Source organism: Schistocerca nitens, chromosome 3 (genome assembly GCF_023898315.1).
Source record: "Schistocerca nitens isolate TAMUIC-IGC-003100 chromosome 3, iqSchNite1.1, whole genome shotgun sequence".
Lineage (NCBI taxonomy): Eukaryota > Metazoa > Arthropoda > Insecta > Orthoptera > Acrididae > Schistocerca > Schistocerca nitens.
Genome location: NC_064616.1, coordinates 748,743,821 through 748,771,209, shown reverse-complemented (window position 1 = coordinate 748,771,209; position 27,389 = coordinate 748,743,821). Strand labels below are relative to the sequence as shown.

The following is a 27,389-nucleotide window of genomic DNA, read 5'->3' as shown; positions in this document are numbered from 1 at the left end:
CACAACATCCAGCCATCACGAGGCAGAGAAAGTAGATTAAGTACCTGTAACTTTAATGATAGGGAATTTTGGTTAAAGTGGATGATAAAACATATGCAGTGATAGAGCTATACCAAATTTGAGAGTTGTAATATTAATAACTGCTGACAAAAGTTCTAGTAAAGATGTGGTTCAGAGGTAACGATCTACCGTTAGATCCACTATAAAAATTCTGGAAGGCAAAGTTTTCATTCTAGCTAGCTGAAACTTTTCTATGCTTTCAAACAACTTAACTGAATACAAATAAAAATTAAGAGGTTTCTGAAGTAATCTGTAACTATATTATTAAAGCTTATGTGCTCGAGAAAGCGGTCATTTGGAGGCTGCTGCAGTATGCAGATAGCAGTAGACAACAGATGTTCCCTCAGCCATCTGCTCCAGCACCTATATAAATACAGCCCGAGAGGCAGTAGTAAGGTTCACTTCGCACTCAGCTATGGTAAGATCAATGCCTGTCAAATGTCGGATCGCACTCTGCCTCAGATGATGTCAGAGCCGAACTGTGTCAAAGCGCATATTTTGCGGTAAAAACGGATAGAGAACTCACGAAGACTGTACACCATACTGGATCGCTTAGAACTCACCAAAGTAACGGTTAGTGTGCCGTCTGTGTGAATTACAATTCCACGTGGCAAGTGGTGACTTTATTTCCACATTTATGGCGAGCATTTATTTGGAACATTTATTGCAAACTTTCATTTCAGTAATTTCAGTAAGACAATCTGGTAGGAACATACCATGGAAGTCGTCCCTGAACTGCTAAATGAGCTGTTAGAATAGAAAGACTTGCTTTCAATTGGCTGGACCAGAATGGGCTGTGCAGACTGGAAACTAAGGTCAGTATCATTCCCTTCACTTTCTGGCTGACCACTAAATCATTTGCCAGGCTCGCATGAATAAGACAGCATTTAAATAATTTTTACTCGCCACCCCACAACTTCGATCCTGACAAACCAGTTGTATTCCAAGTTGATGCTTCCTCTTATGGAACTGGTGGAGTCCTTTCGCACAGAATTGGTGATAAAGACAGGCCTACTGCTTTCGCATCAAAAGTGTTGTCCAAATCTCAGTGTAACTATTCATAAGTTGAGAAAGAGACTTTGGTTATTCTGTATGGTGTCACCAAATTCCACCACTATTTGTATGGCAGAAAATTCTACATAGTAACAGATCACAAGCCTTTGCAGCCTTTGTTTCTTCTGATGAAACTGGTTCCTGTATGAACTGCCCAAAAATTGCAGAGATGTGCTTTGTTGTTGCCTTAATTCCCAGTACGAGATCGTGTATCATCCAACGGTTCAACATGGTAAAGCGGATGCACTTTCACATCTTCCAATTAGCCCTGATACAGATTTTGACGCTTCTGCTGCATCTTATTGTCACATCGATTCTCAGGATTCCGAATTTCTTGAATCTTTTATGCTGAACTATAAGAAACTTGCACAGGCCACAGAAGCTGATTCAGATTTGAACATTTTGCTAAATTATAATCGCATATCTTGGTCTCACTCATTGAATAGCATAACAAACTCTGTAGTGCGCCGATACTTTGCCCGTCGGCATAGCCTCGCTGTACAGAAAAGTGCGATTCTTGTTCAAAATGACAGTACACAGTCACGGTTGTTGATCCCTGAGGCCTTGCAAAAAGAAGTGTTGCAGTTACTTCAACCTAGGACACTGGGGGATTGTTCATATAAAAAAGTTAGCATGTCGACACTGTAATTGGCAGGGTATGGACACCCAAATAGAACAGATGACATGACAGTGTCACGTATGTGCGGAAAATCAGTCAGCTCCACCGCAAAAATTCTCTGCCTGGCCTCAGTCGCAGGCACCATGGCAACGTGTGCACATAGACTTTGTAGGACCTTGGTGGTGGTGGTGGTGGTGGTGGTGATGGTGGTCGGGGAGGGGGGGGGGATGTTCCAGCGTAACAAGTGCCGGCATGAAGGTCAAGAACAATACAGCAGAGAGGGCTGTAAGATGACATCAGCCAATAGCACGCTGACTAGGACACCACTATGACAGGAGCAGCCACTACATAAAGAGAATAAAAACCGCTGAATAGCTAGCACTGCAGAACTGTGCTGAGGAGACACCCAAGAAATCAACCTACACGTGAAGACGCGTTACATCGGCATGCATGGGAGGCAAAGCAATAACTGCTGCGAACTCCATCACACATCGGAGGCCAAGTTCTCTCCATGCAGATCCACGCGCGAGAATAAAAGCGACGTGCTGCCTAGTCTTGGGCACACTACAAGAGCAGTGATTTGTGATCCATATCAATTACTTGCATGGAGATTGTATATTACAAAGGACACTGATTATTTGCATGTCACCACTTGCTTGCAGCACCACCTTGTACACATGCAAGTTAAGTACTGTCAATTCAATTGCTATAATAAACTGCATTAATATCATTTGCTTGTATGCTGTCTAGCTATCTGAGAAAGCAGCTTCCTAGGTGTCCTATAAGAGACGAGTGGGCAGGATCCCACATGTTAAACTGTGGTTTTCTTTGGAACACGCTTGGAGAGTCAGTTTAAAGGTTAGAGGAGACCATAAAACCTGCCACAGGATAATGCCTACTTAAGTACTGTAGTCTTCAAACGAACTTTGCTGTTGTAGACGGTGATAATTTTTTTCTACCAATAGGTGCAGGTTGAGATGAGAAACTGAACAACATACAAAATAATTTCATTAAGATAAGTAACTCTTTGTTGATGATTAGCAGGCTCATCAACCTCAGCTACAAGGAACCACATCCTCGTGTGAAAGAACAGACAATGACGACAATCCACAGCTGTTCAAAACAATTCACAATTTACTGAATGTGAATTCCTGGACATCAGCTGTAGTAAGTACAGATTTACTACTCAGTAGTGACATACAAAAATTTGTGCCAGACTGGAACTTGAACCCAGACATCACCTTAACCATTTCGGCTATCCATGCACGCTCCCAGGGCAAACATTCAGAATTACTAGTAATGCAAGTAGGAGGATCATTCCTAAAACTTCCAGAAGTTTATGAACAGTAAGAAATTCAACATGCAGCTTATTTAAACAACAAAAACCACAGTAAAATGTGGTAAAAACAAGCACTGTTACAGGAATACACAAAATCTTCAGAAACCATTTCTTACAACACAACTGGCACTGTTCGGAGTATCCTACGACTCCCACATCACTGGCAACGCGTTATACACAATGCTGGTGACTATTTTGAAGGTCAGTAAAACTTTGAAACATGTGTCTATTTTGTACAAGCTGTAAATAAATAGTTGCCACTATTAAAGTTCCAACCCTCATATAACAGAAAAGGACATCTCATAAGAGTGTAAGACATCTGTACCATCATGGCTACAAAAGTGGCTATGGAAGAGCAGTTGAATATTACACTGTGAATTATCTTTCCAAACAAGTAGTGGTTCTATTTGACAAAATGAAACCACAATTAGATGTGTCAAGACAGTTGACGCACAAAGTGACAAACTGCATTCAATTACACCACAAAATGAAAGCAAATACAGTACATACAAGAGGTACTCATAAAGTTTTGGTGAGCACCTAAAAAAAAAAAAAAAAAAAAAAAAAAAAAAAAAAAAGAGAGAAAGTAAGTTATATAATCAATTGTTTTTGCTTATTTCCAAGTACACTTGTGCAGTCCTGGAACATGTTGGAAGTCCGATGCCACAGTACTGTAAGACGCTGCTACAGGAGCCAAAACAAATGGCACAGCCAATTTATAAAGTGGAGTGCTGGAAAGTAATTCATTTACAGCAACAGCCGAAGTTTTGCACTGGTGTCAAGCTAATCCAGATGGCTAAAGAATATTACACTTCTCCTCTTACAATGAATCAAATGTTTGTCTACAGAAATCTTGTTATCTCGTGCATTCAGCAATAATGCTGTGCTAGCTGGTAATTTCCAAACCTTGCACCCTCATGTTAGTATGATGTTTGATATACTATGGGATACAACTGTTTGTTATTCACCAATAGCACAATCCATAACTGAAGTTAACACAATAGTTCATCAGTTATTGAATGACTGTTTTCCTACTTCACCCTTGGTCAGCATATAGCCATATTGTATACTTCATTTTTAAATCCGTGCTCACTTAACCCACAGCTTACCTATGTTTACTGTCAATGGTAACAAATGAGCTTTTCATAGTGAAACAACATGACATGTCATACTTCAGAAATGGACACATTCTCTCTCACTTTCTATTGCATTATGTAGCATCAGTTATTGGCACCTTTTTGGTGCCAAATACAGGGCGAGTCAAAAAGGACTTTGCAACTTTGCATGATATACAAATTTATTGAGATAACTTACAGAATCTGTAAATGTGTCATTAGGAAACAACCTCAAGTTTCACATAAAAGTGTCAAGTGTCATTTTGCTTCGATGTGACCACCATTTATGATGTGGCAAACATCCCACTGGCAATCAATTTCTTCCCACACTTGTTGCAGCAAATTGGGCATAACTTGTGCAACAGCAGTGAAGATTAAATTTTTCACGTCAGCTAACTTGTTTTGTAGGGGAGGAATGTACACAAGGTCTTTTATGAAACCCTAGAGGAAGAAATCAGTGGTGTCAAGTCTGGGGAGCTCGGTGGCCACGTGATTGGCCCTTCACAGCCAATTCACCCATGTGGGAAGTGATTATCGAAGAAACCTCGAACTTCCATGAGGAAATAAAGTGGTGCACCATCTTGCTGGTAGTAAACCATCCCATCTCTGTTACCTTCATCAATATGTGGAATTAAAAGTTTTCAAGCATATCCAGAAACACAATACCAGTGACAGTTTTCTCCCTGAAGAGGAAAGGGCCGTACACTTTCAGTGTGCTAACGGCACAAAAGACATTAACTTTGGGCTGCCACATACGTGTTCCAGGGTTGCTTGTGGATTTTTGCTGCCCATATTCTGCAGCTGTGGGTGTTCACCATGCCACTGATATGAAATGTTGACTCATCACTTAAGACTGTTCATGAAGGTCCCATCATCCTCTATCCAATGCAACATTTCTGCACAGAATTCCCCAAGAGCAACCTTACCTACATGAGTAATACGCTGTGCCTTTGTGAATCTGTATGATTTCGAGTGTGAATGTCTATGCAGTGCTCGTCAAACAGTCTTTTAAGGAATGTCTGTCTTGCAAGACTCACATCATGTTGATTTTTGAGAACTGTGGGCAAAGCTCTTCCTAACCTGTTCGGCATAAGCATCAACATGCAAGCGACCTGCTGATTTATCATGTCACAGTGAACAACCCACCTCACCAAAGTTCTTGTGTCAAGAGTAAATTGTAGGCCTGCTTTAAGTTTTTTTTTTTAGCATATCCAGCGCAAAATTTACGCTGAACAGTTGTTGCAGAGTTCATTGCATTAAACCAAAACACACTGCGAGCATGATCCCCACCAGTGAAAGTAAGTGGGTACTACGCTCCTGGTGTCGGAATGTGGTACTGATGCACTACGTCACTATGTGAATCAAACTTTATACTGTTTGCTACAAAATGACACATGTACCAATTCTGTAAATTATCCCAATCATTTTCTATATTATCCAAAGTTGTGAAGTCCTTTATGACTCACTTTGTATAGTACATGGCGTGTACAGCTCACCAACTTGGTGTTAAATCAATAATTCACAGGTTCAAAGTTCAATCCCTCGTACATTCTACAACATTTTCTAGTAGGTATCGTGGTTTTCACCTGTACTACTCGATCATGTATTTTTTTAATGTAAGTTGCACAATTATTTTACATTAAACTTAAAATCAACCTACAATTAATTGGAAACATTTGTTTTCAAGTCAAAAGGAGGTACGTGTCACCATTTATCATCACCCTCACACATTTTAAGTGACTTTGATATTCAAAACTATCTTCACAGGGCCACCCACTTTATTCAATTTTTGATTTTGTTGAGCACTTGAAGTAGTACCACAAATAATTTCCTCTTTCTACTCTACTGCAATGCACCGTAAATATAACTCCAATATTCTTTCTTTTGTAACTGACTGTGCTCGAAATTTTGACAAGCAATATGCTACAGTCATACCCAAGCAGTCCACATAACTCTCCTAGAAACCACTTGAATAATACGAGATGGTTCACAGTATGGCAATGTGTAGATATAAACTGGTTACTTAATCATATTTGATTCACATGAAGTTACGCAGTTCTTCGAACTACTGAACAGAAGTAAAAATATTATTACAAAAGGATGTCTCCAAACATTACAACTTTACTCCATTATACAGAAGGTTAAAAAACAAAAGCAAATGTGCAGCTAAATAAATGACGTTAATCTAACTAAATAAAACTGCTGGAAATCTAAATGATACCATCTGATAAAAAAAGCAAATGATGTAGAAAAGCACCAATCAAATGATGATAATATTAACAGCCCAAAGTCACCTCAGAAAGAAGAGATACCTCTTTTTGTGTTGTGAAGACGTGCTGCAGCAGGATTTAGGCGTGCATCTCTCGACTGACGAGCACTGCCTGCATCTGATAATGATGGACCACGGCTCAGCTTCTCATGGCTAAGCTTCTCATTGATAAACAGCAACCGCAAAGGCTGGCTGCCAGCAACAGTTCCTTGAATACAGACGATGCATGATAAATTCTGAAAGTTGACAAAACCTGTCAGTATTCTATAAAAAATATCAGGAATGTAAAATCTACAAGCAGTTGCACTTTAGTTTTCTTCTTGTAATTTTACAGAAATCTTCAATAACCAAACAAAAAGATTTAGTTATTAAATTAAGAGGAACTATAGTCTATGTTACGTAGGATGGCACTTCTGCGCAAATAGGTGGAACAGAAAGGAAGCCTGGGGGGATCAGAACTGTGCATGCGCGTCAGCATAGAGCAGGAAACAAAGTCCTCTTAGCCGAACTGCATTGCTGCGGACAACAGTCAGACTCGTTTGCCTATGGTACATACGTTCAGATCTATGAGGGGAATAATAAATATTAAAACCAATTTTGATCAATCATCATCAGAGAAATATTAATCCACATCTTGATGACATTGCATCCACTGCTCCACAGATTTACTTTGCATGATGTTGGGAGGTGAGAACAGCTGACACAGCTTTGTGAAAACTAAGTACAATTTTTCTCACAATGACAATTGTCTAATGACAAGGTCATCAAAACTGTTTGCAATAATTATCATTTATTGCAATTTGAACTGCATTATAAGTAAAAATTTAATACACAAAAAAATTAGCTTCAAGCACAAACTGAAATCATTATATTTGCTTGAAAACTGCTTCTACACAATATAATTTTTGAAAATGTGTGTGTGTGTGTGTGTGTGTGTGTGTAGTTAAGTGCAATCACTGTGCGTAAAAAAGAATTTGTGGTAGAAAGGCTAATGTAAAAGATTATCGTAAAAACAGTCAGTAAGTTGTCATTATTAACGGGCATTATGAGTGTAAACTAACGCATTCGACATTACAATGAGGGGACCACATTTATAAACCACTGAACAAGCAAACAATTAACCCACATCTGTGAATAGCTCCAGGGAATGCTGACCAATAACAGCAAAAACCACCGATACCTTGATGAGTAACAGTTATTGTCATTTTAGGACCTTATCCAATTTGTGCCTTGAACATGACAGCAGTTTACATGTGGAAATATCGGACTTCTGACGAATTTATACAGCTGCATTCTTGCGTGTTATTAGAGGGTACAACATGGTGAGGGAAGCAACACTTCTCCTTGAGCAATACACTGAACATTATAGTCTGCATAATGCAAAGGATATAAAGTCCTAATCAAAAAGGCTAGGAAGTTCTCATTATTATGTATACAACTGATATGTTGATAAACACATTTTTTAAACCATGAGTCTTCCAAACTGAGAAATATTTTTGCTTTCTTATAAAGTCTACACCGTAATATCATCATCATTTCTATTTGAGTCTGTTTCCAAACAATCTGATGGTAAATTTACAATGATAGGTTCAAGGCTTATATCCATCATCACCTCCATGTCAAATTCCTTCTGAAGCTTTTCAGCATGCCGCACAGACTGTGCGCACGCTACAGGTGGGATGTTGTCTATTGCCTCATGCACAAGCAATTCACTGTATATTACCATGAATGATTTTTTTTTCTTTCCCCCTCCCACATACCCTTAACCCTTTGTCCAAATTAATTCGATTGAGCTACACTGACAGTGACACATGGGTAAACGCAAAACTGTGTGCACCATTCACATGCTAGGAAGTCAAGTTTGTAAGTTCTGTCACATGACTTGTCTAAAGAGCTGCAGATCAACATGAGTCTGGTTTATACTGTGCTCAATACTTTTATTTTCGAGCCAGGGAAAAATATCCGCTTTTCTGGTGTTTGTACTTAGTGCTTTCTCTATAACAGTTGAATTATAACTGGCAATGACAAATTTCGAAGCAAGGTATGACAAGAATTGTGAATCATGTCATGAAACTGACAGCATTTATTTCCAAATAGTAGTCACTGCCATTTTTCTTACATGTAAATACAACTTTATTCTTAGAAACAAAACCAGAAGAGTCAGCATGCAGAATTATTATCCAAGAACCTATTCCTATGAGAATTTTAAAACCGCCAGTACTGTCACTCATTTTCCAGCAGATCTTCCTGGAATGATTCTAGTTGACCAACGTTTCATCAGGGTAATACACTGTTGAACTCTTGTATCTTGAATCTTTGTGTGGGATGTAGTTCGTGCTGCAGCTATGTCACTTCTTTGAACTAAAAGCTTTCTTCGTAACATATCTGGAACCGTCTTTTAAAATTCTTTACATCGATGAAGCACTTACCATTGAAGCCAATTTTCCCCTGCATAACTTTAACACGTTTTTGTGATGTGAGGCATTCATCATTCACATGGAGCTCTTTAAAGTACCATTGTTAAAACCATCCACTTGTGTTACAGGTTCTTTGTGATTTCTATGATTTTCCAGGTGACACAAAATCAACTTTTTCTATGGTTCCTACAGCTCTGACAGTTTCGCTTACAGTTCTCTTTCACCGATACCACATGGTTCTGGAGTCCGTTTTTATGTTTTCAAATGTCAATAGTAGAAGACCTGCTTTCAAATTCACGTTTGGAAAAGTTATAAATGCGGTAAATAATCCACCTCGCCTGCTTGTGAAGCACTTCACATTTACTGCCTTCACACGACTTTTTTTAAATCACACTTAAACATTTACAGACACACATTCACAGCTATACTGCTGCAAAAAAACCTGACAGCTGAATAAATACTTTGGTTGTCGTGAAGTACGGCAACAGTGTGGCATATAGATGTGAGATTCTCACACTCCAGCTGTAACTCTCTGCTAATCACTCTGAGAGAAAATGAATATTATTGGCTGCCAGTGGCTAATGGAGGGGGATGTGCAGAACGGCTGAAAATGGGACACCTTCCTACACGACATGAACTTTAGCATCAAAAACGCATCTTCAGATTACCTGTTAAAGGGGTATTTCCTATTGAAGGAGCAGTTGTTGTCCTATTTAGTGTACGTGACGTCGCTGAGCCGTGGATGCTGCCTCCCCCTGATGAAACCTGCAAATATGGTTGGTTACATATACAGGTGTGCTGCAAATTTTCAATTGATATACACAAATGAAAATGAACAAGCTGTGGTACAAAAAGCATGTAACATTTAACTAAGTAATATTTTATATGGAAGAATAGCCTTTATTTACCAAATCACTGAATGAGAAATAAGAAAAGAAAGCTTGAGACACAACATGTCGGAAGAACACATATTTGAATCTCTAACTTTGACAACTTTTTTAAAGTCCCTTCAACAGGAGGAAGAGACAGGTAGAAAACAGGAGAAGAGACAAATAGACAAATGAATGCTAGAAGAAAGAAATCAATGTTTCAAATTTTTTGCATGATTCCATGCCAATTCAAACTTAATTTTTAGAGTATTTTCAGCATTACTACACAATGTGATATCACTGCCCCCAAACTTCTCCATAATTTACAGCAACAAAGGTATGAACTGTTACAGCAGGACCACTCCAGGCATACCAAACTGTGCGCATGCCATGTGTGCAGACCATGGGCAGGTGGACATAGACTCCGCCTGTCTCTGCTTTGCTCGGTCCTCTTCAGAATTACCTGGTACAGCATGAAATTTCATTTAGTATGGAAGTGTGGCATTTTTTCCTGTCATCACAACTCTCTTCAGTACAGTGCCATTTTCCCTTTGCTATTTGTTCGCGATATGGATGTTCACAGGTCCAGTGGCTATTTGCATAAAAAAAGAGGCAGTCTAATGATTATAACAAATCTTTAAAATTGAATGAGAATGACAGAAGGGAGGAATGAGAATTCTCAATATCTATTATGCAGTCCATAATCAAAGGGTACTGCAAATTTGCTATGAAATGACATTACAGTATCATACAGAAAGAATTTAAAGATTTGGTTGACAATGATAGAGCTAAAAAATTAAGCTAAGGTCTCGATCAGGGCCGACAGCAGTAACAATAGTGCTAATATACTGCTCATAGGCAATGTGTCAGTTTCAAGTAGCCAATGGGATGATTCTTTGACATAGCCAATGAGAGGCGAGAACAGAGGCAATGTATATCTAGGGGCAAAATTGAAACAATTGTCTTGCTTGCTATTTTTTGGCGTATTAGTAAGTTTAGATAGACATATTTTGTGATTACGGCAGTAAGTTGTAGAAAGTGGACTGATTCAAGTGATTTAGTTCTGCATGGCGACATTATCTGTTGGTGCATGTCTTATGAAGTCATTGCAGAGACACGAAAATCTATCGAATGTGGCTTGCATGCCTGTTCCAGTGACGAAGGTTTGTGTGGGTGGTATCACCTGAAAGTGTAGCAAAAGCTGCTGCTTTGAATAAGTGGATCATTGTTTCGTAATTCAATCACAGGAGAAGGTAGGTGGACCGTGTTTATTAAGAATAGAGCTGCACATTTGAAATAGTTAATATGATGATTTAATGAAAAATACTGATCCACTCACTCAATGGATCGATTGCATTGCATTACAGAAGAGAGACATATTTCATGAAGAGAAAAGGGGGAGGAGTAGGAGGAGGAGGAGGAGGAGGGGAGAGAGGGGGGGGAGAGAGAGAGAGAGAGAGAGAGAGAGAGAGAGAGAGAGAGAGAGAGAGAGAGAGATATGGGGGGAGGGGTCTATACCCAATTCCCATATATATTTAGCAATTGCAGAGCATTGCCGGCTTCGCTAGTGTGAAATTCTTATATAGTGGGACTGCATTGCAATTTACATGTGACGTGTTCACAGCTTCCCCTTCTTCCCCCTCCTCATATTCAGATAGCATGACGTGGCAACAGAGGAACTGCACTGACAGAATTAGTGCTATGACACTCTCGCCACGGCATGGCTCACTAGCCAAATTCTTGGCTGCTCCTGTATTAAACCTTCTAGTAAATTCAGCACAACCAGCTTACATAGTACACTAAAGTACATTACAGACATGACATATTTATTGTTCTTTGTAATTAAGTACTGGATCATGATGTGGGGGTGAATTCCTTTTACAATACCTATCCAACAGTAATGCCTAATCGTTCCAGTGGTAAAATGGGATTTGTACAACTGGAATACTGCTCACGAGCTCTGTAAAGCAGTTTCATTCATAACAAAGCTGTATGTCATATTGACACCATAGTAGTATAACAGTAATACAGCAGTAGATACTATGTCTTAATCAGATTCACACAGCAACCGTAAAAAAGGTAAATTTATTATTCCAACCACAGATGGAAGATAATTCTGATTAACATTACTACTTTCGCCCTCTAAGGCCTGTCTTAAGATCTTTATGGGTGTGTTACAATGTATTAAGACACATATGAAATCCTCATCTTGCAGAGCGTAGTATCTAAAGCTAGTGTCCACTAGCAAATAAACTTTCACAAGTCACTTGTTAAAGATACTTCTGTGAATTCTTTGAAGTGAAAACAACCCCAGCAAGCATACTTCTGCAAGTTTCTTCAACTTCCAGAGTGGCTTCCGCAAGCTACCGTATTTACTCGAATCGAAGCCGCACTCGAATCTAAGCCGCACCTGAAAAATGAGACTCGAAATCAAGGAAAAAAAATTTTCCCGAATCTAAGCCGCACCTGAAATTTGAGACTCGAAATTTGAGGGGAGAGAAAAGTTTCAGGCCACACCTCCAAATCGAAACAAAGTTGGTCCATTGTAATATGAGACACAATTTAGGTCGAATGAATGACAATACAGGTACAGTAGTTTGGTTCGAGACGTAAGCTTAGCAGTTACGCTTTACCATGTAGCCATTGCTATGTGTCAGGCGCTCCGCCGTATTTATACGGGTACCCGTCCTTTTTCACGTGCTTCGTCTGGTTTGAATTGATTGCTTATTTTTCTTTGATCTTGTAAGTGCCGTTCTCTTTGTTATAGGTGTTTACGCCACTCTAAGCTGAAGATGCATTACTGTACTCTGTCATGCATTGTTTGTCACATTCTGATAATGAGTGTTTACGGCCTGTCGTCTCATTAGCGAAACAATGGCAAGAGACTGCTATTTGTTGTTACTTACACTGCTGCTTTCTTTGATAATGATCAACAAGAACCAAATAATAGACTGCGTATGATAGAAGATGTTCTGAACGAGAGCTTAGCGAAAATTTTTCTCCGTTTGAAAATCTTTGCAGACGCCTCTTTAGTACATTACATTCTGCACAGAAATTAGAGTCATCTTAGATTTAAAAATCTAGTAAATTGCCGTGCTTAATTTCTGACTGTATCACTATTACGCATAAGAATAATACGAATATAAACATGACATGATATGTATATTCTTCTGCGTTTGCAGTTGTTTCACTCTAGTTTCGTAGTTTATTAGGCAGACAGAATTTAAATGAGATAGCAGCAAACACGAAAGAATACGTGGCAAAATGTTTATATTCGTATTATAAGTGCGGCTTAGATTCGAGTAAATACGGTAGTGGAAGTAGTTTCTTGAATGCTGCAGGTACTTGCCAAACAAGCTAGCTGCTGGACATTTTTCTCAATCTTGCAAAATTTTTGTGTGTGGAAACCCAGTACAAAAACATCAGTGCTGTAAACCAGAATGGAACATAGACAGATGGGCTGAAATGAATGTATCACTGGAATCCCTATACCAACACACACATTTGGCCACTGTCAGCCAAACAAGTACAAAATGAATTTACTTATTACTTTCTTTCACCAGAGGGGGAAGCAGAATGGCAATACAGATGTCTTTAAATTTTAACTGATTATTTAATGTTAGCATAAACATAACTGCACCACACTTGTAAAAAAACATAATAAATACTGTTTGCAGAAATCACATAGTAATTAAAAAGCGACCTCTTGGCGATATAGTTTGCTGCATTTTTGTATCCCATCTCCAAATACTTCATTCTGTAATACACAGATGTTCAAAACTTGCATGTGACATTCTCAGAAAGTTTTAAATTTTTTAAGATTTTTCTTTAACCCTCGAGCAGGTGCACTGTTGTAAAAATCGCAACAGCAGCTGTTTTTATGCTCAATCAATGCCTTAACCTTTAGCTATTGCACTACTACTGCCATGTATTCCATTTTTGATGTTTTCTCAACAATCATAAATTGGTTTCAGTTCCTTTGCTAAGCTTTCTCAGTTTCTTTTCTGAACAGTAAGCAACGAGGTGTCAAACGCTGTAAAAAGTACAATGTGGGCCTGTTAGTGTGACAGTTGCAATTGCAAGCTTTGTTCTGGCAGTCAATATGCAGAGAGAAGTGTACTTATTCATCATTTTTTAGTTTGTATAGATGCACATTAAGCATTAACTTTGTTAAACTAGCATCTGAATTTATTTATTCATTTCATTTCTTTTGATGTCTTGTTTCAGTTCAAAGGGTGTATCAGATGAGGAAATATGCTAACTACTCAAAGAAAACATTGAACATAAGGACCATGGCAGTGAACCTAAACTTGACGGTGAGGATTGTGATGATCTCTACAAGATAGCAGATGGGCAGGAGATCTTTACTGGAAAAGACAAAGTTATGCATTGGTGTAAATGCAAGTGTGCTAAAATGTCAAAAATCAAGAGAAAACATTGTGCAAATTTACCAGGTCCAAAGAGAAATGTGATGGATATAACTGATGAAGTTAGAGGTTTTCTGAAAATAATTTTCCTTGATATTATTGATGAAATTGTAAACCATACAAAAGATATATATATAAATAGACAGTGAGACAAAAATCAATAGTCAGTGAGACACAAATCAATTCTTGCGCAAAAGAGGTAATAAAGTAACACCAAGACACAAAATAATGGCTGTGTTCGGCATTATTCTTTTGACTGGAACAAGAAAAAGACCATCATGCTAATGTATTGGAACTCTAGGTGGCAAAGGGGACAGGAATGCACTGCTTAGGGCTGCAATGAGTTACAAAATGTTTCTATTTCTTCTATGATTTATGCAGCTTGATGACATGGAAATGAGAAACGACAGGAGAGAAACTGATAAGTTGCTGCAATTTATACATTATTGGACCCTTTTGTTGATAACTGTCAAAGTTTTACAGCCTCAGTGAATTCAACACAATAGAAGAAATATTTCATCCTTTCAGAGGCCACTGTGGATGGATTTACTACATACACAGGAAACTAGCTAAATATGGGATAAAAATGTTAGCACTATGTGATGCAAAAACATTTTATTGCAGTAATCTGGAGGTTTACTGTAGCATGCAATCAGAAGGGCAGTATCGGGTATCTAATGCTCCTGAGCACATAGTGAAAAAGAGTTGTGGCGCCTGCAGGAAATTCTAAAAGAAACCTTACAACTGACAACTGGTACACAAGCTACACCTTTCCTGAATATTTGCTGCATAATAAAATCACACATATTGGTACAATGAAGAAGAACATACATAATCTTCCTCCAGAATTTCTCCCAAACAAAACAAAAGAAACTGGAAGTGCAATGTTTGGGTTTCAGCAGGTTTCATACATTCCTCATAAAAATAATGCTGTCATACTTTCGCCTACTATGAATGATACAGAGACAGTTGATGAATAAACATGCAAACATGAAATTATAACTGATTACAGTGTTACAAAAGGTGGAGTTTAAATCAAATGTGTACCTGTTAAACAGTTTCAAGAATTACACGGAGATGGCCATTGGCATGTTTTTTTCTTTTTTCTTAACACTGCTGAAATTGATTCACAAGTACTGTTTTTTCCCCCCACAAAGCCAGAGACAACCTCACAACAACATATTTATCTCAACAAGCTAGCAGAAGGTCTTATGAAAGAATCACTCAAATCGCTGCCAGTAGATCTCACTGTATTTATTGCACAGTTTCGTGCTGAAATGTTGACTTCCAAAGATCAGCACCCTCAACCTACAGTGAAAAAACACGGCATGTGTATCCTTTGTAGGTGTCAAAAGAATTCATCCACATCAACTAAATATGATAGATGTAATAACTTTGCTTGTAAACAGCACACTAAATAACAAACTGTCTGTGAAAGCTGTTATGAAAGTGAATGTGTGTCAGAATAACTGGCTAATTTGTTATTACAAGAACTAAAAAGCAAAAGCTGTTGTTATAAATGTTGAAGACAAAGAATGTGAACTGCATTCTTCAATAAATATAGCAGTTTGTTCAGCACAGGCTTTGTTTTACTGACAAATGTAAATGTAAATTTTGCAACACGTGCCTTTTTGTGTGACAATAGGTATGCCTGCTGGAGGGTTCATAATAATAGTAATTCAACAACGATGGCAGCTGCTTTGGTTTTTAAACATGATGCTGTAAACAACCACTTGTCTATCGCACGATGAAATTTTCTGAAATTAACCTGCCCAAGTAACTTTCAGAAGTAAACTTGCACAAATTTTTGTTCTAATGTAAACATCTTGGCAAATACTTGCAGAAATTATTTTTGGTAATTACTTGCAAGTGGAAACACACCTTACTATTTGATTTGTTATACTGTAACCCATTCTTACAGATCTGAAGGTTGAAACTGGTAATGATCATCAAATTAACAAATTAGACAACTGCCAGTTAATGTAAATAATACTTCACACATGAGACCACACTTCAATATAGGAAGGAAGAGTGATTTTACATCACTAAGCCCATTCTAAATGAAGCACAACCTCAAATTGTAAGAAGATAAACCAGGAAATTTGTGTAATATTTTTTGATGGACTTGTCCATTGGAATAGCCAGAAATGATTTAAGGAAACTATATATAAACTAAATCAATATTACCAGACAGGTATATCAGTCTTGCTACTGAATACTAGTTTGCGGTCTTGACTACTGGGCCACTATTCCCAGTGCCACAACTTCCATATTTATTGGACTCGTAAAAGATACAAGGATTAACAGGTGAACACATTATCGTATCTGATCTAACCATCCTGTGCATAAACTGAATGACATGCACTGAGAAATATGTGCCTCTAGAACATATTTCATATCGGCTAAGATAAAAGGACCAATTAACCTATCAAAGCCCACATTGCAAGTCGCATCTGGTATCCGATACACTTGACAAACGCAGATTGCCTGTACTAATCCCAATAGTTGCTGAACTGCACAACACACCTTGCTATTCCAACCTGCCTTTCCACGACACTTACACAACTCAAAAGTTCCAATACTGAATCTGTTCCATATATTTATTAAACTACACAACACAAAGAACACACATTATTATTATTAATATTTCTCTTTCCTGTCTCAGACGTTGTCTGGTTAAAAATGGAAAGTGACGTGGACCTTGATCAAGTGTGACTGCCTTTTAACTGTATGGTATATGTTACATTGCATTTAGGAACTTTCGGGTAATTGAACATGTATCAATAATTATAGATTTCTGTAGTTGCATATATACGTTTGGATGTAGCTGTATTGCGATGATGTACTGGTGGATATTGTGTGGTATGACTCCTGTAGTTGATAGTATAATTGATGATATGAATATAACAGAGGGAAACATTCCACGTGGAAAAAATATATCTAAAAAGAAAGATGATGAGACTTACCAAACAAAAGCGCTGGCAGGTCGATAGACACACAAACAAACACAAATATACACACAAAGTTCAAGCTTTCGCAACAAACTGTTGCCTCATCAGGAAAGTCGTCTTTCCCTCTCCTTCCCTCTTTCCTGATGAGGCAACAGTTTGTTGCGAAAGCTTGAACTTTGTGTGTATATTTGTGTTTGTTTGTGTGTCTATCGACCTGCCAGCGCTTTTGTTTGGTAAGTCTCATCATCTTTCTTTTTAGATATATGATAGTATAATTGGTATGATGTCAACTTTATCCTGATGCCACATGTCTTTGACTTCCTCAGCCAGTTGGATGTATTTTTCAATTTTTTCTCCTGTTTTCTTCTGTATATTTGTTGTATTGGGTATGGATATTTCAATTAGTTGTGTTGATTTCTTCTTTTTATTGGTGAGTATGATGTCAGGTTTGTTATGTGGTGGTGTTTTATCTGTTATAATGGTTCTGTTCCAGTATAATTTGTATTCATCATTCTCCAGTACATTTTGTGGTGCATACTTGTATGTGGGAACATGTTGTTTTATAAGTTTATGTTGTAAGGCAAGCTGTTGATGTATTATTTTTGCTACATTGTCATGTCTTCTGGGGTATTCTGTATTTGCTAGTATTGTACATCCGCTTGTGATGTGATCTTCTGCTTCTATTTGTTGTTTGCAAAGTCTGCATTTATCTGTTGTGGTATTGGGATCTTTAATAATGTGCTTGCTGTAATATCTGGTGTTTATTGTTTGATCCTGTATTGCAATCATGAATCCTTCTGTCTCACTGTATATATTGCCTTTTGTTAGCCATGTGTTGGATGCGTCTTGATCGATGTGTGGCTGTGTTGGATGATACGGGTGCTTGCCATGTAGTGTTTTCATTTTCCAATTTACTTTCTTTGTATCTGTTGATGTTATGTGATCTAAAGGGTTGTAGAAGTGGTTATGAAATTGCAATGGTGTAGCTGATGAATTTATATGAGTGATTGCTTTGTGTATTTTGCTAGTTTCTGCTCGTTCTTGAAATAATTTTCTTAAATTATCTACCTGCCCATAATGTAGGTTTTTTATATCTATAAATCCCCTTCCTCCTTCCTTTCTGCTTAATGTGAATCTTTCTGTTGCTGAATGTATGTGATGTATTCTATATTTGTGGCATTGTGATCGTGTAAGTGTATTGAGTGCTCCTAGGTCTGTGTTACTCCATTTCACTACTCCAAATGAGTAGGTCAATATTGGTATAGCATAGGTATTTATAGCTTTTGTCTTGTTTCTTGCTGTCAATTCTGTTTTCAGTATTTTTGTTAGTCTTTGTCTATATTTTTCTTATCTATTCCTTTTTTTGTCTGTATCCTAGATATTTATAGGCATCCGTTTTTTCCATCGCTTCTATGCAGTCGCTCTGGTTATCCAATATGTAATCTTCTTGTTTAGTGTGTTTTCCCTTGACTATGCTATTTTTTGTACATTTGTCTGTTCCAAAAGCCATATTTATATCATTGCTGAATACTTCTGTTATCTTTAGTAATTGGTTGAGTTGTTGACTTGTTGCTGCCAGTAGTTTTAGATCATCCATGTATAGCAAATGTGTGATTTTGTGTTGGTATGTTCCAGTAATATTGTATCCATAATTTGTATTATTTAGTATGTGGGATAGTGGGTTCAGAGCAAGGCAGAACCAGAAAGGTCTTAATGAGTCTCCTTGGTGTATTCCACGCTTAATCTGTATTGGCTGTGATGTGATAGTATTTGTATTTGTTTGGATATTAAGTGTGGTTTTCCAATTTTTCATTACTATGTTTAGGAACTGTATCAATTTAGGATCTACTTTGCATATTTCCAATATTTGTAGTAACCATGAGTGGGGTACATTATCAAAAGCTTTTCGGTAATCAATGTATGCGTAGTGTAGCGACCTTTGTTTAGTTTTAGCTTGATATGTCACCTCTGCATCTATTATCAGTTGCTCTTTACATCATCGTGCTCCTTTGCAACAGTCTTTTTGTTCTTCATTTATAATTTTGTTCTGTGTTGTATGTGTCATTAATTTCTGTGTAATGACTGAAGTTAATATTTTGTATATTGTTGGTAGGCATGTAATGGGGCGATATTTTGCTGGGTTTGCTGTGTCTGCTTGATCTTTAGGTTTCAGATAAGTTATTCTATGTGTAAGTGTATCAGGGAATGTGTATGGATCTGCAATGTAACTGTTAAATAATTTAGTTAGATGTGAATGTGTTGAGGTGAACTTCTTTAGCCAGAAATTTGCTATTTTATCTTTTCCAGGGGCTTTCCAATTGTGCGTAGAATTAATTGCTCGGGTGACTTCATGTTATTATTATTATTATTATTATTACTAATTATATTACTCTAATGTAAGAATCATTTACCAATGCCCATGTAACAGTAGTCATGATATGTCACACCACCAATTAAATATTAATGATAATTTAACACATATACGACATACAGGCTCTGACTCAACTATAAATTAACCAATGCTCAAACAAGTAAGTGACTGACAGTCTTATGTATGAAACAACTTATACTAAGAAGAAGTTTAATGGATAGCAAAAGACACCTTATTGCTCACTGGCGATGTGGGAGATGTCTGAGTGACTTTGCTGATTCCAGGGGTAACAGGCGGAGTAACTTCTCCTGATTTAGTTTGTAAACGGCTGTCATCATCAGGTGGCACAAGTTGTTGCAATTCACATTCCTCTCCACCTTCAGCCATGACTCTGTGAGACAGTAATAAAACTTATGTTTGTTGCCATCATACCACACTGTGAAATTGGAAATGTCAGCAATAAATTTCCACTGGGATATGTTTCATTTAAAACTGCTCTAAAATACCCCCTTTGGAACAACCGAAATTGTAAATGACTTTTCAGCTACAGCTGTGATGTCACGCCACTGCTGTGCAAAATTAAATATATACAGCAAGGCTGCAAGTACAGATGATGAATGAAAAAGGATATAACAATATGAGCACTATATCGTATGTGACAAGTACTTTCTAGTTAACACACGGAAAATTAACTATTTTATTGACAGAAAATTCAGGCTGGAATACAATATGCATACAAGGATAAATTTCTACTCACAAATGATGTTATCTAAAAACTAAGCAATTTTCTGTCTTTTCTACATGCCTGTGCACTGCTCAGCATTTTTTCGATTTGATGAATAGTGATCCTGCCTAATAAATACGTAACACACATTTCAAACACACAGCACGAAACAATTAACAAACACCAGTAACTGAGAAAGATATGTATTATAATGAACAGCTCTCCTTCTTAAGGCTATCCAGGACTTGGTCTTCTGGCTTGTTCTGGCCTCACTATCAGGTATAGGATGCTATTCATAATTCATCAAAAGGTTACAACATTATTTGATCTTCAGTTCAGTCAACCTCACCAGCTGATCTGAGTTTCTGTGAGTTGTTATAAACTGAGCAGACTCATTTCGTGCCACAACAGCTCATATCCGGCATACAAAGATTTACAAATACTTCTTAAAAAACCAAATGTAGCTGATTATGATTCAAGTCACTGCAGATATCACTTCTAATATAGTTAAGGCTTTGTGGTGAACGAGCTTAGATCTATGATAATCTGCTAAATTCTTTTTGGATAAGAAAGAATCACATTGTATTTTGACTAACATACAACACTTGGACCTACTAGTAATCTCAAAAGTAACAAACCATTCAGTTAGCATGATTATCAGCAACAATGTCCAGCGTGACACTTTGTTGACAAATTAAGTACTCCACAAATCTCACAGGCTTTCTATTTGTAATCTCTCTTCTTCATTAAGATATTATTCTCCTCTCAAAAACAAATTCCAGGAGAAACAGATGCCCTTGTTCACAGACAAAGCTGTCAAATAACAATGAATTGGTAGCACTTTCTTTGATATTAATTGATTTTTAACTCTTGGGGAAAAGAAGGTTTGCCTGTGGCCCTTGGTCATCAGACCTGATTTTCATCAGAATGTGTCCCAGGAATTTGGTATTAATCCCAAAGATATACTTTTTAGAGCATATGTACAGTGTTTGTCTTTTACTGCATGAAGACTATAGTCTGGCACTAAAAGTAGCTTTGGCTTTCAATTTTACTTCCTTGTGGTAAAATTGCACTTCAGTCTTTTTCTGTTGCATTTTGCTGTTGGTAACAGTTTGCCCAATCAATCTAAGGTTTGTAAATAAAGTTAGCTAATATTATGTTTTAGAGCATTGGAATTTAACCAAATCATAGTAATTTTCAACAAAACTGGAAATAAAAGTAGGTTATTGCAACAATAGACATATATTTGTAGCTATGCTACACATCCATCCATCACAGCAATCTTAGTTTCATGTTGGCTCATTGGCTTCATCAGTTCACAAGCAAATTATCACACTGTGACTTAATCTTGACCTCAGGCTAAGCCATAGAGTAGTCTGTCATCACAACCAGCAGACACAGCAGAATGACGCTATTGGCTGGAGAACCACAAGGTACACTGCTCCTCACACTGTGAATTGCCCCACCACCTGCCCTCTGATGTGCACTATATCACTCAGCTGGCTACAACCAATGTCAACAAACTGCCAACATCCGCAAACAATGCAAGAAGGACGAGACCATAAGGGTATTTTAGCCTTTATGTACACATCTATTATCACTAGAAAGCCAACGTCTATTCATTGAACTTTATCTTTGGTGGGGAATAGTAATGTGGTTTCCTGTAAAACTACCAAAGTCTGAGCTACTGAACATGGAATCATCCATTATTTCTACAAAAAATATACTGGAATATTCAGAGAAAGTACATTATTTCAGAGAATGGCAAATGCACATTCAAGAGCAGCTTACATGAACACAGCAAGTGCGTGAATCTTACCGATTTAAATAGCACATGTAGTTCCCATCCACAAGCAAGAAAAGTCCCAGTTACACGTCAGGAGAAAGAAATTGACGCAAGTTTTTAGATATCAGTAACAGGAGTAATTTTTAAGGGCTCAAAAAATTTTAGAATATTTTCAGAGCTAATACCACAAGAAGAAAATTTAATCTTTCAAAAACTGTTAACCTATTTTTTGAAAATGTGAAACAAATCTCTTTTTCTGCAAGCGCTTTGCTTTCCATAATCTGGGAGGAGGTGGAACAGACCCAAACAAGAAAAAAAAATGTCTAGTAAACAAGTGCTCTGAAATGTATACCTTATGAGATATAACTTGTACATCTTCACAACTGCAAAACAGCCCTTCCACTGTAGATGTGCTCTTAGTTTGAAAGGGATGCACTTTAGAGCCCACATTTATCCCCCCCCCTCCCCCGAGTGATTGTTTCTGTCATATCCCTGAATATTGACCACTCCCCTTGGGACAACCTGTAGGTGTGAATAGCTGCAAGCTGCACCTTCCCCTCCACCTGCTTTCCTTTTTTTTTTTTTTTTTTTTCAGAAACAGCTTTTCTGATAAATAAGTTTTCCTTTATCACAGCAGAAAAATGCTACAATGGTTCCTGCAGTATGGCTACAGCGCACCACTTGTTTCGTACTCTCCCTGTTAATATATGACTCCTGTTTGTCCTTATATTAAGCAAACAAATCCTATGCCACTGAAATGATCACTGGGTAAATACATTACGATATTACACATATTGAGTAAGACTGAAAACTGTTTTAGGGAAGAATCAAGTAAATAAACACTACTGGCTGTTGTTCACTTAAGTAACAATAATCAAATTGATGTAAAATCTGACAGATTGACAAGGATCTTTCACAATTGTTTTGCCTACAATGTTTTTAAGCACACCTTTAGGTTCTGCTTTTGGTCACTGCAAACACTATTATACTAAGCTTGTACTACATTAAGATATTCATGTAGTGCAAATAGCACAGTTTTCTCATCAGAAGATTTACTTATTGAAACAGGGCCATAAGAATTGGCAAACAACTTAGTGTACACCATAAAGCTCAATTCTTTGACTACTCCTGATTTCAACTGACATTACTGGTACTTTATTGCAGTAAAGTATACAAATAATACAAGCACTCATGATTGATAGTTATGGTAACTAAAAAATTTCCAGAATTCAACAAGACAGCACTATGCAGCCACAAACCATTTGGCTTTACAACTGTTCTAAGAGGTGTGTCTGTACAACAACACAAAGCACTCTTAATTTTGTTATGATACATGTCTTAAATATTAAAACAACATCTTTACTTGCTTAGCTACATTCATAAACAAGCAGTGACTTCAGGTTGTTGCCTCAGACTAATTCAACACATCTGTCTGTCAGGCACACCTCAGTAACACTGCTACATCTCCAAAAAAAAAAAAAAAAAAAAAAAAAAAAAAAAAAAAAAAAATCTGAGAATTAAGTATTATAAATTGCCTCCTGACAGCAATGAGACAGCTAAATAACTTTGTACTAACGAACATGGTAGCCTGGAGGCTGTGGACTGAAATTTACCTTTGCTGTCAAAAAAAAGCTGGAAGTCTGCAGAGAGGAGTTAAGTTTCGTCTCTTTCAGGTCCTTGACTATGATAATTTTATCCAGGACCCCAAGAGTGATATCATGCTTTATTATTTGTTAAATATTTAAGTATAGTAGTTTCACACTAGAGTGCTGTGCACTAGCACTACAAGTCCATAAGGCATGCTGCATACCAAACACGTTATTACATTGTATGCAGCAAATACATCGTAAGTCTGTAATATTACATATAATAGCATAAAACAAATGGTAAAGACTAAGTTCTGTGTTGTTCTCAGCCTCACCTCTCAATGCAATACAGAAGAGCACATCACTTGTACATCATAATCAACTGCACACGAAATACTACACACAACCAATGGACATTTGTACCCTAAGGTCTCTTCAAACACAAATTTGTGCAGTCTGCTAAAAATTAGTTTTTCTTTAAAGCACAGTAATTATAATTATTTGGTACAAATTATATAACAACCAAGACAATAGCTTGCTTAGTACCATACTTTTTGACAAAATCATTAATGTTTGCTTTGTAGCTGTTAAAAAAATTAAATGAATTCACTAGGAAAAATCTTTTTCCTGGTGACAATGAACACACATGGAATATTCGTATGAAGGACCAATAATCGTGACTTCATCACGGAACTTAGTGTGGACATAGCAAGCTAAAGAGAACAACAAATGGTATGGTTTAAAACAAAGGGTAACTATCACTGGGCCCATATTGCAGATCAAATAAAATGTCAAAAGGGCAGATGTATTTCCAAATATTTGAAATTTAATGATCACACTAGGACGTACATAAAAACAACAAAATATACAATTCAGCTTCTAGAATAAGATCACGTAGGGCAAATATTCAACACAATTAGCATTCAGATTAGTACTAGATACAGTTTTTTTTTTCTACAACTTACGTATTTTTGTCAGCACTTACAAGCATTAGACATGTTCCTTTCCATGACTATTCACAAAACCGTAACTTGCGGATGCAAGAAAATATTAATACGACTCATTTTCAGCTACTAACTTTTTGCATTATTTTCAGACATTTTGATGTATGCTCTGCTGACGTAAAGCTATTTTACTTCAGCAATCCTTGTTTGCCATTACGACAGCAAGAACTGTTTTCTCTTATTCCTCAAAGCGGTAGGCTTGTGTGCTATTCGAGCGTTTTTGTAATAATAGAAAATGGATTTTGGTGCTCAGAGATGCACACGAACTGTTTACATTAAGAAAGAAAAGGAGCACTTTCACGATTATCTTCCAACCGCGGTGTCTGTTGCTCCCTTATCATCTAGAAACGTGTAATCATTATAAATCGTATGACAGTATCTGTGCTGTTATGTTCCACAGTCCACATAATTTGTACAGCAAAAATAAAAATCCAACGTCATTTCCAAACTACCATGCTTCCTCATAATGTACGGCCATCTTACCGATGTTGATGTTCTATTCTTCGATTGGTCTTTCGCTTCCCTAAGCATTCTCTCACGAAAGGTCCATTTATTGCTAGATAACGTAACTCACTGGTCACAGTCCTTTTCTTCTAGGCCACCGCATTCCCACACTCTAGATATGGTTGCCTTTCACATGCCTCTCGATCGTCGCAAATAGTACAAAAAACACACACAGCTTCGTAATGCAACAAAAGAAGCAATTCTCCACGAAACTGAGAATTTTCGGATCGGCTTGTGCTAAACGCATTTAACGGTTTATAAGTTCAAACTATTACACATAACCGAAGCTAGCGCATCGCGCAAATTCTCTCTCTCTCTCTCTCTCTCTCTCTCTTGGATTCTGGAAATCCATTTCCAATTATCGGTTTACCACACAAAAACTTCACAATAGATTTTCGCTCCTGTGTAAACGCAGAACCGTTTTAGAAAGCAGCTTCGATTTTGAAGTTAGGACTTTTTAAAAAAAAAAAAAAAAAAAAAAAAAAAAGGATATTCAGCTAATATGGACAGAGTGACTCACTATGCAGTGAAGGAGAAGTAGAAATATTTGACTGAGGATGAAGCTGTCTACCTCTAACATTTATGTGAAATAGTGATTCGGCTGGCTAAATCAAACGGGAACAGCTGTATTACAGACGCCATATTGAACTGAGCTTCTAGCCGCAGCGCTTATAGTGGCATGGACAAGGAAAAAACGAACACAAAAATTTAGGGTATGGAAATGCGCATATCTTATCTGCCAAGGACGAAGTTTCGTTTGGAAATCATTTTCGAATGAGTAAAATCAATTTCGGAATATTTTTTAGCCATATTTCTTTCTCTGTACAGGAGTCCTATACATGAATATGAGATGCTGTGCAATCTTGCATTTGACCTGTTTCCACGTGACGTCACGATCTGTCTGAGGCTGAGCTAATATCTGCGCACTGCGCACACTCAGAAGGGCCGCCTTCACGAGAAACGCATCAAGTAATTCCAGTTTGCAACACTATGTAGCGCTGGAACACAGTAGGCAATCAGATTTTAGATAAAAGCATTGTTATAAGTAACTGATGACGAAAATTTATATATCCGAGAGTAAAAGAGTATATAATTTTTTGTACGGTAGAACGATGCCATGTGGCCTTTAATTAATGTCAGTTACATGATGAAATACCGTATGAACTCGGTGACTGACGCGTTGTTGGAAGTTGATATAAACTACAACGAACGGAATACGTGCTGGGGTGGGATACATAAATTCTTCTTCTTCTTCTTCTTCATAATTTTTGGAAGAGCTCGAGTACTCGAGCTCTCATACTACATGCCAAAATTAGTTACAGGTGGGAGAATCTGACCTGCAAGTTCATAAACATACTCCATATAGGGAGGAATATTGCTGTTATCTGCAGTGGGTCGTTAAGCGCAATCATCGGCGACGAGCGAAAATTTGTACCGGACCGGAATTCGAACCTGGGATCTCTTGCTTGCTAGTTGAATTTGACCCGCAAATTGATAAATATACGTTGATAGAAGGAGGAATATTGCTGTTAGCTGCAGCGGGTCATTAAGCGGAATCAGCGGCAACCAGCGAAAATGTGTACCGGACCGGAATTCGAGCACGAGATTTCCTGCTTGCTAGACAGTTGCGGCAACCACTGCACCATCCCAGTAAGCAGGAGATCCCGGGTTCGAATCCCGGTTCGGTACACATTTTCGCTCGTTGCCGTTGGTACCGCTTAATGTGCCGCAGCAGCTGACAGTAATAAACCCCTTTCAATTTACATATAGTGTTTCACAGCTGTTGGCGCGGTTGATGTCCGTTCTTTCGAAGGAAGAATTCAAAAAACTTCATAAATGTACTACTCTTGAGGCAGTAAGTCGAGAATGGTTTGTAACTCCCCCACATCGTGACTGAGGATGAAGCTGTCTACCTCTAACATTTATGTGAAATAGTGATTCGGCTGACTAAATCAAACGGGAACAGCTGTATTACAGACGCCATATTGAACTGAGCTTCTAGCCGCAGCGCTTATAGTGGCATGGACAAGGAAAAAACGAACACAAAAATTTAGGGTATGGAAATGCGCATATCTTATCTGCCAAGGACGAAGTTTCGTTTGGAAATCATTTTCGAATGAGTAAAATCAATTTCGGAATATTTTTTAGCCATATTTCTTTCTCTGTACAGGAGTCCTATACATGAATATGAGATGCTGTGCAATCTTGCATTTGACCTGTTTCCACGTGACGTCACGATCTGTCTGAGGCTGAGCTAATATCTGCGCACTGCGCACACTCAGAAGGGCCGCCTTC

General features: G+C 37.7%; 1 protein-coding gene across 9 annotated transcripts in view; it reads right to left on the bottom strand.

The window, feature by feature from the left end:
* LOC126248744 (uncharacterized) overlaps nucleotides 1-27,069 on the bottom strand; it is a 56,995-nt gene extending 29,926 nt beyond the window's left edge. For 2 of the 9 annotated variants that reach the window (XM_049950066.1, XM_049950072.1), the window contains exons 1-4: nucleotides 24,552-25,067; nucleotides 19,722-19,881; nucleotides 9,541-9,637; nucleotides 6,499-6,663 (exon numbers count right to left, since the gene is read on the bottom strand). In XM_049950066.1, coding sequence (XP_049806023.1) covers nucleotides 6,499-6,663; nucleotides 9,541-9,637; nucleotides 19,722-19,881; nucleotides 24,552-24,577 — 448 coding nt within the window. In that variant the 5' untranslated portion in view covers nucleotides 24,578-25,067. The other 7 variants (XM_049950071.1, XM_049950070.1, XM_049950068.1 and 4 more) reach the window with 7 other exon arrangements.
* Between the last annotated feature and the right edge of the window lie 320 nt (nucleotides 27,070-27,389).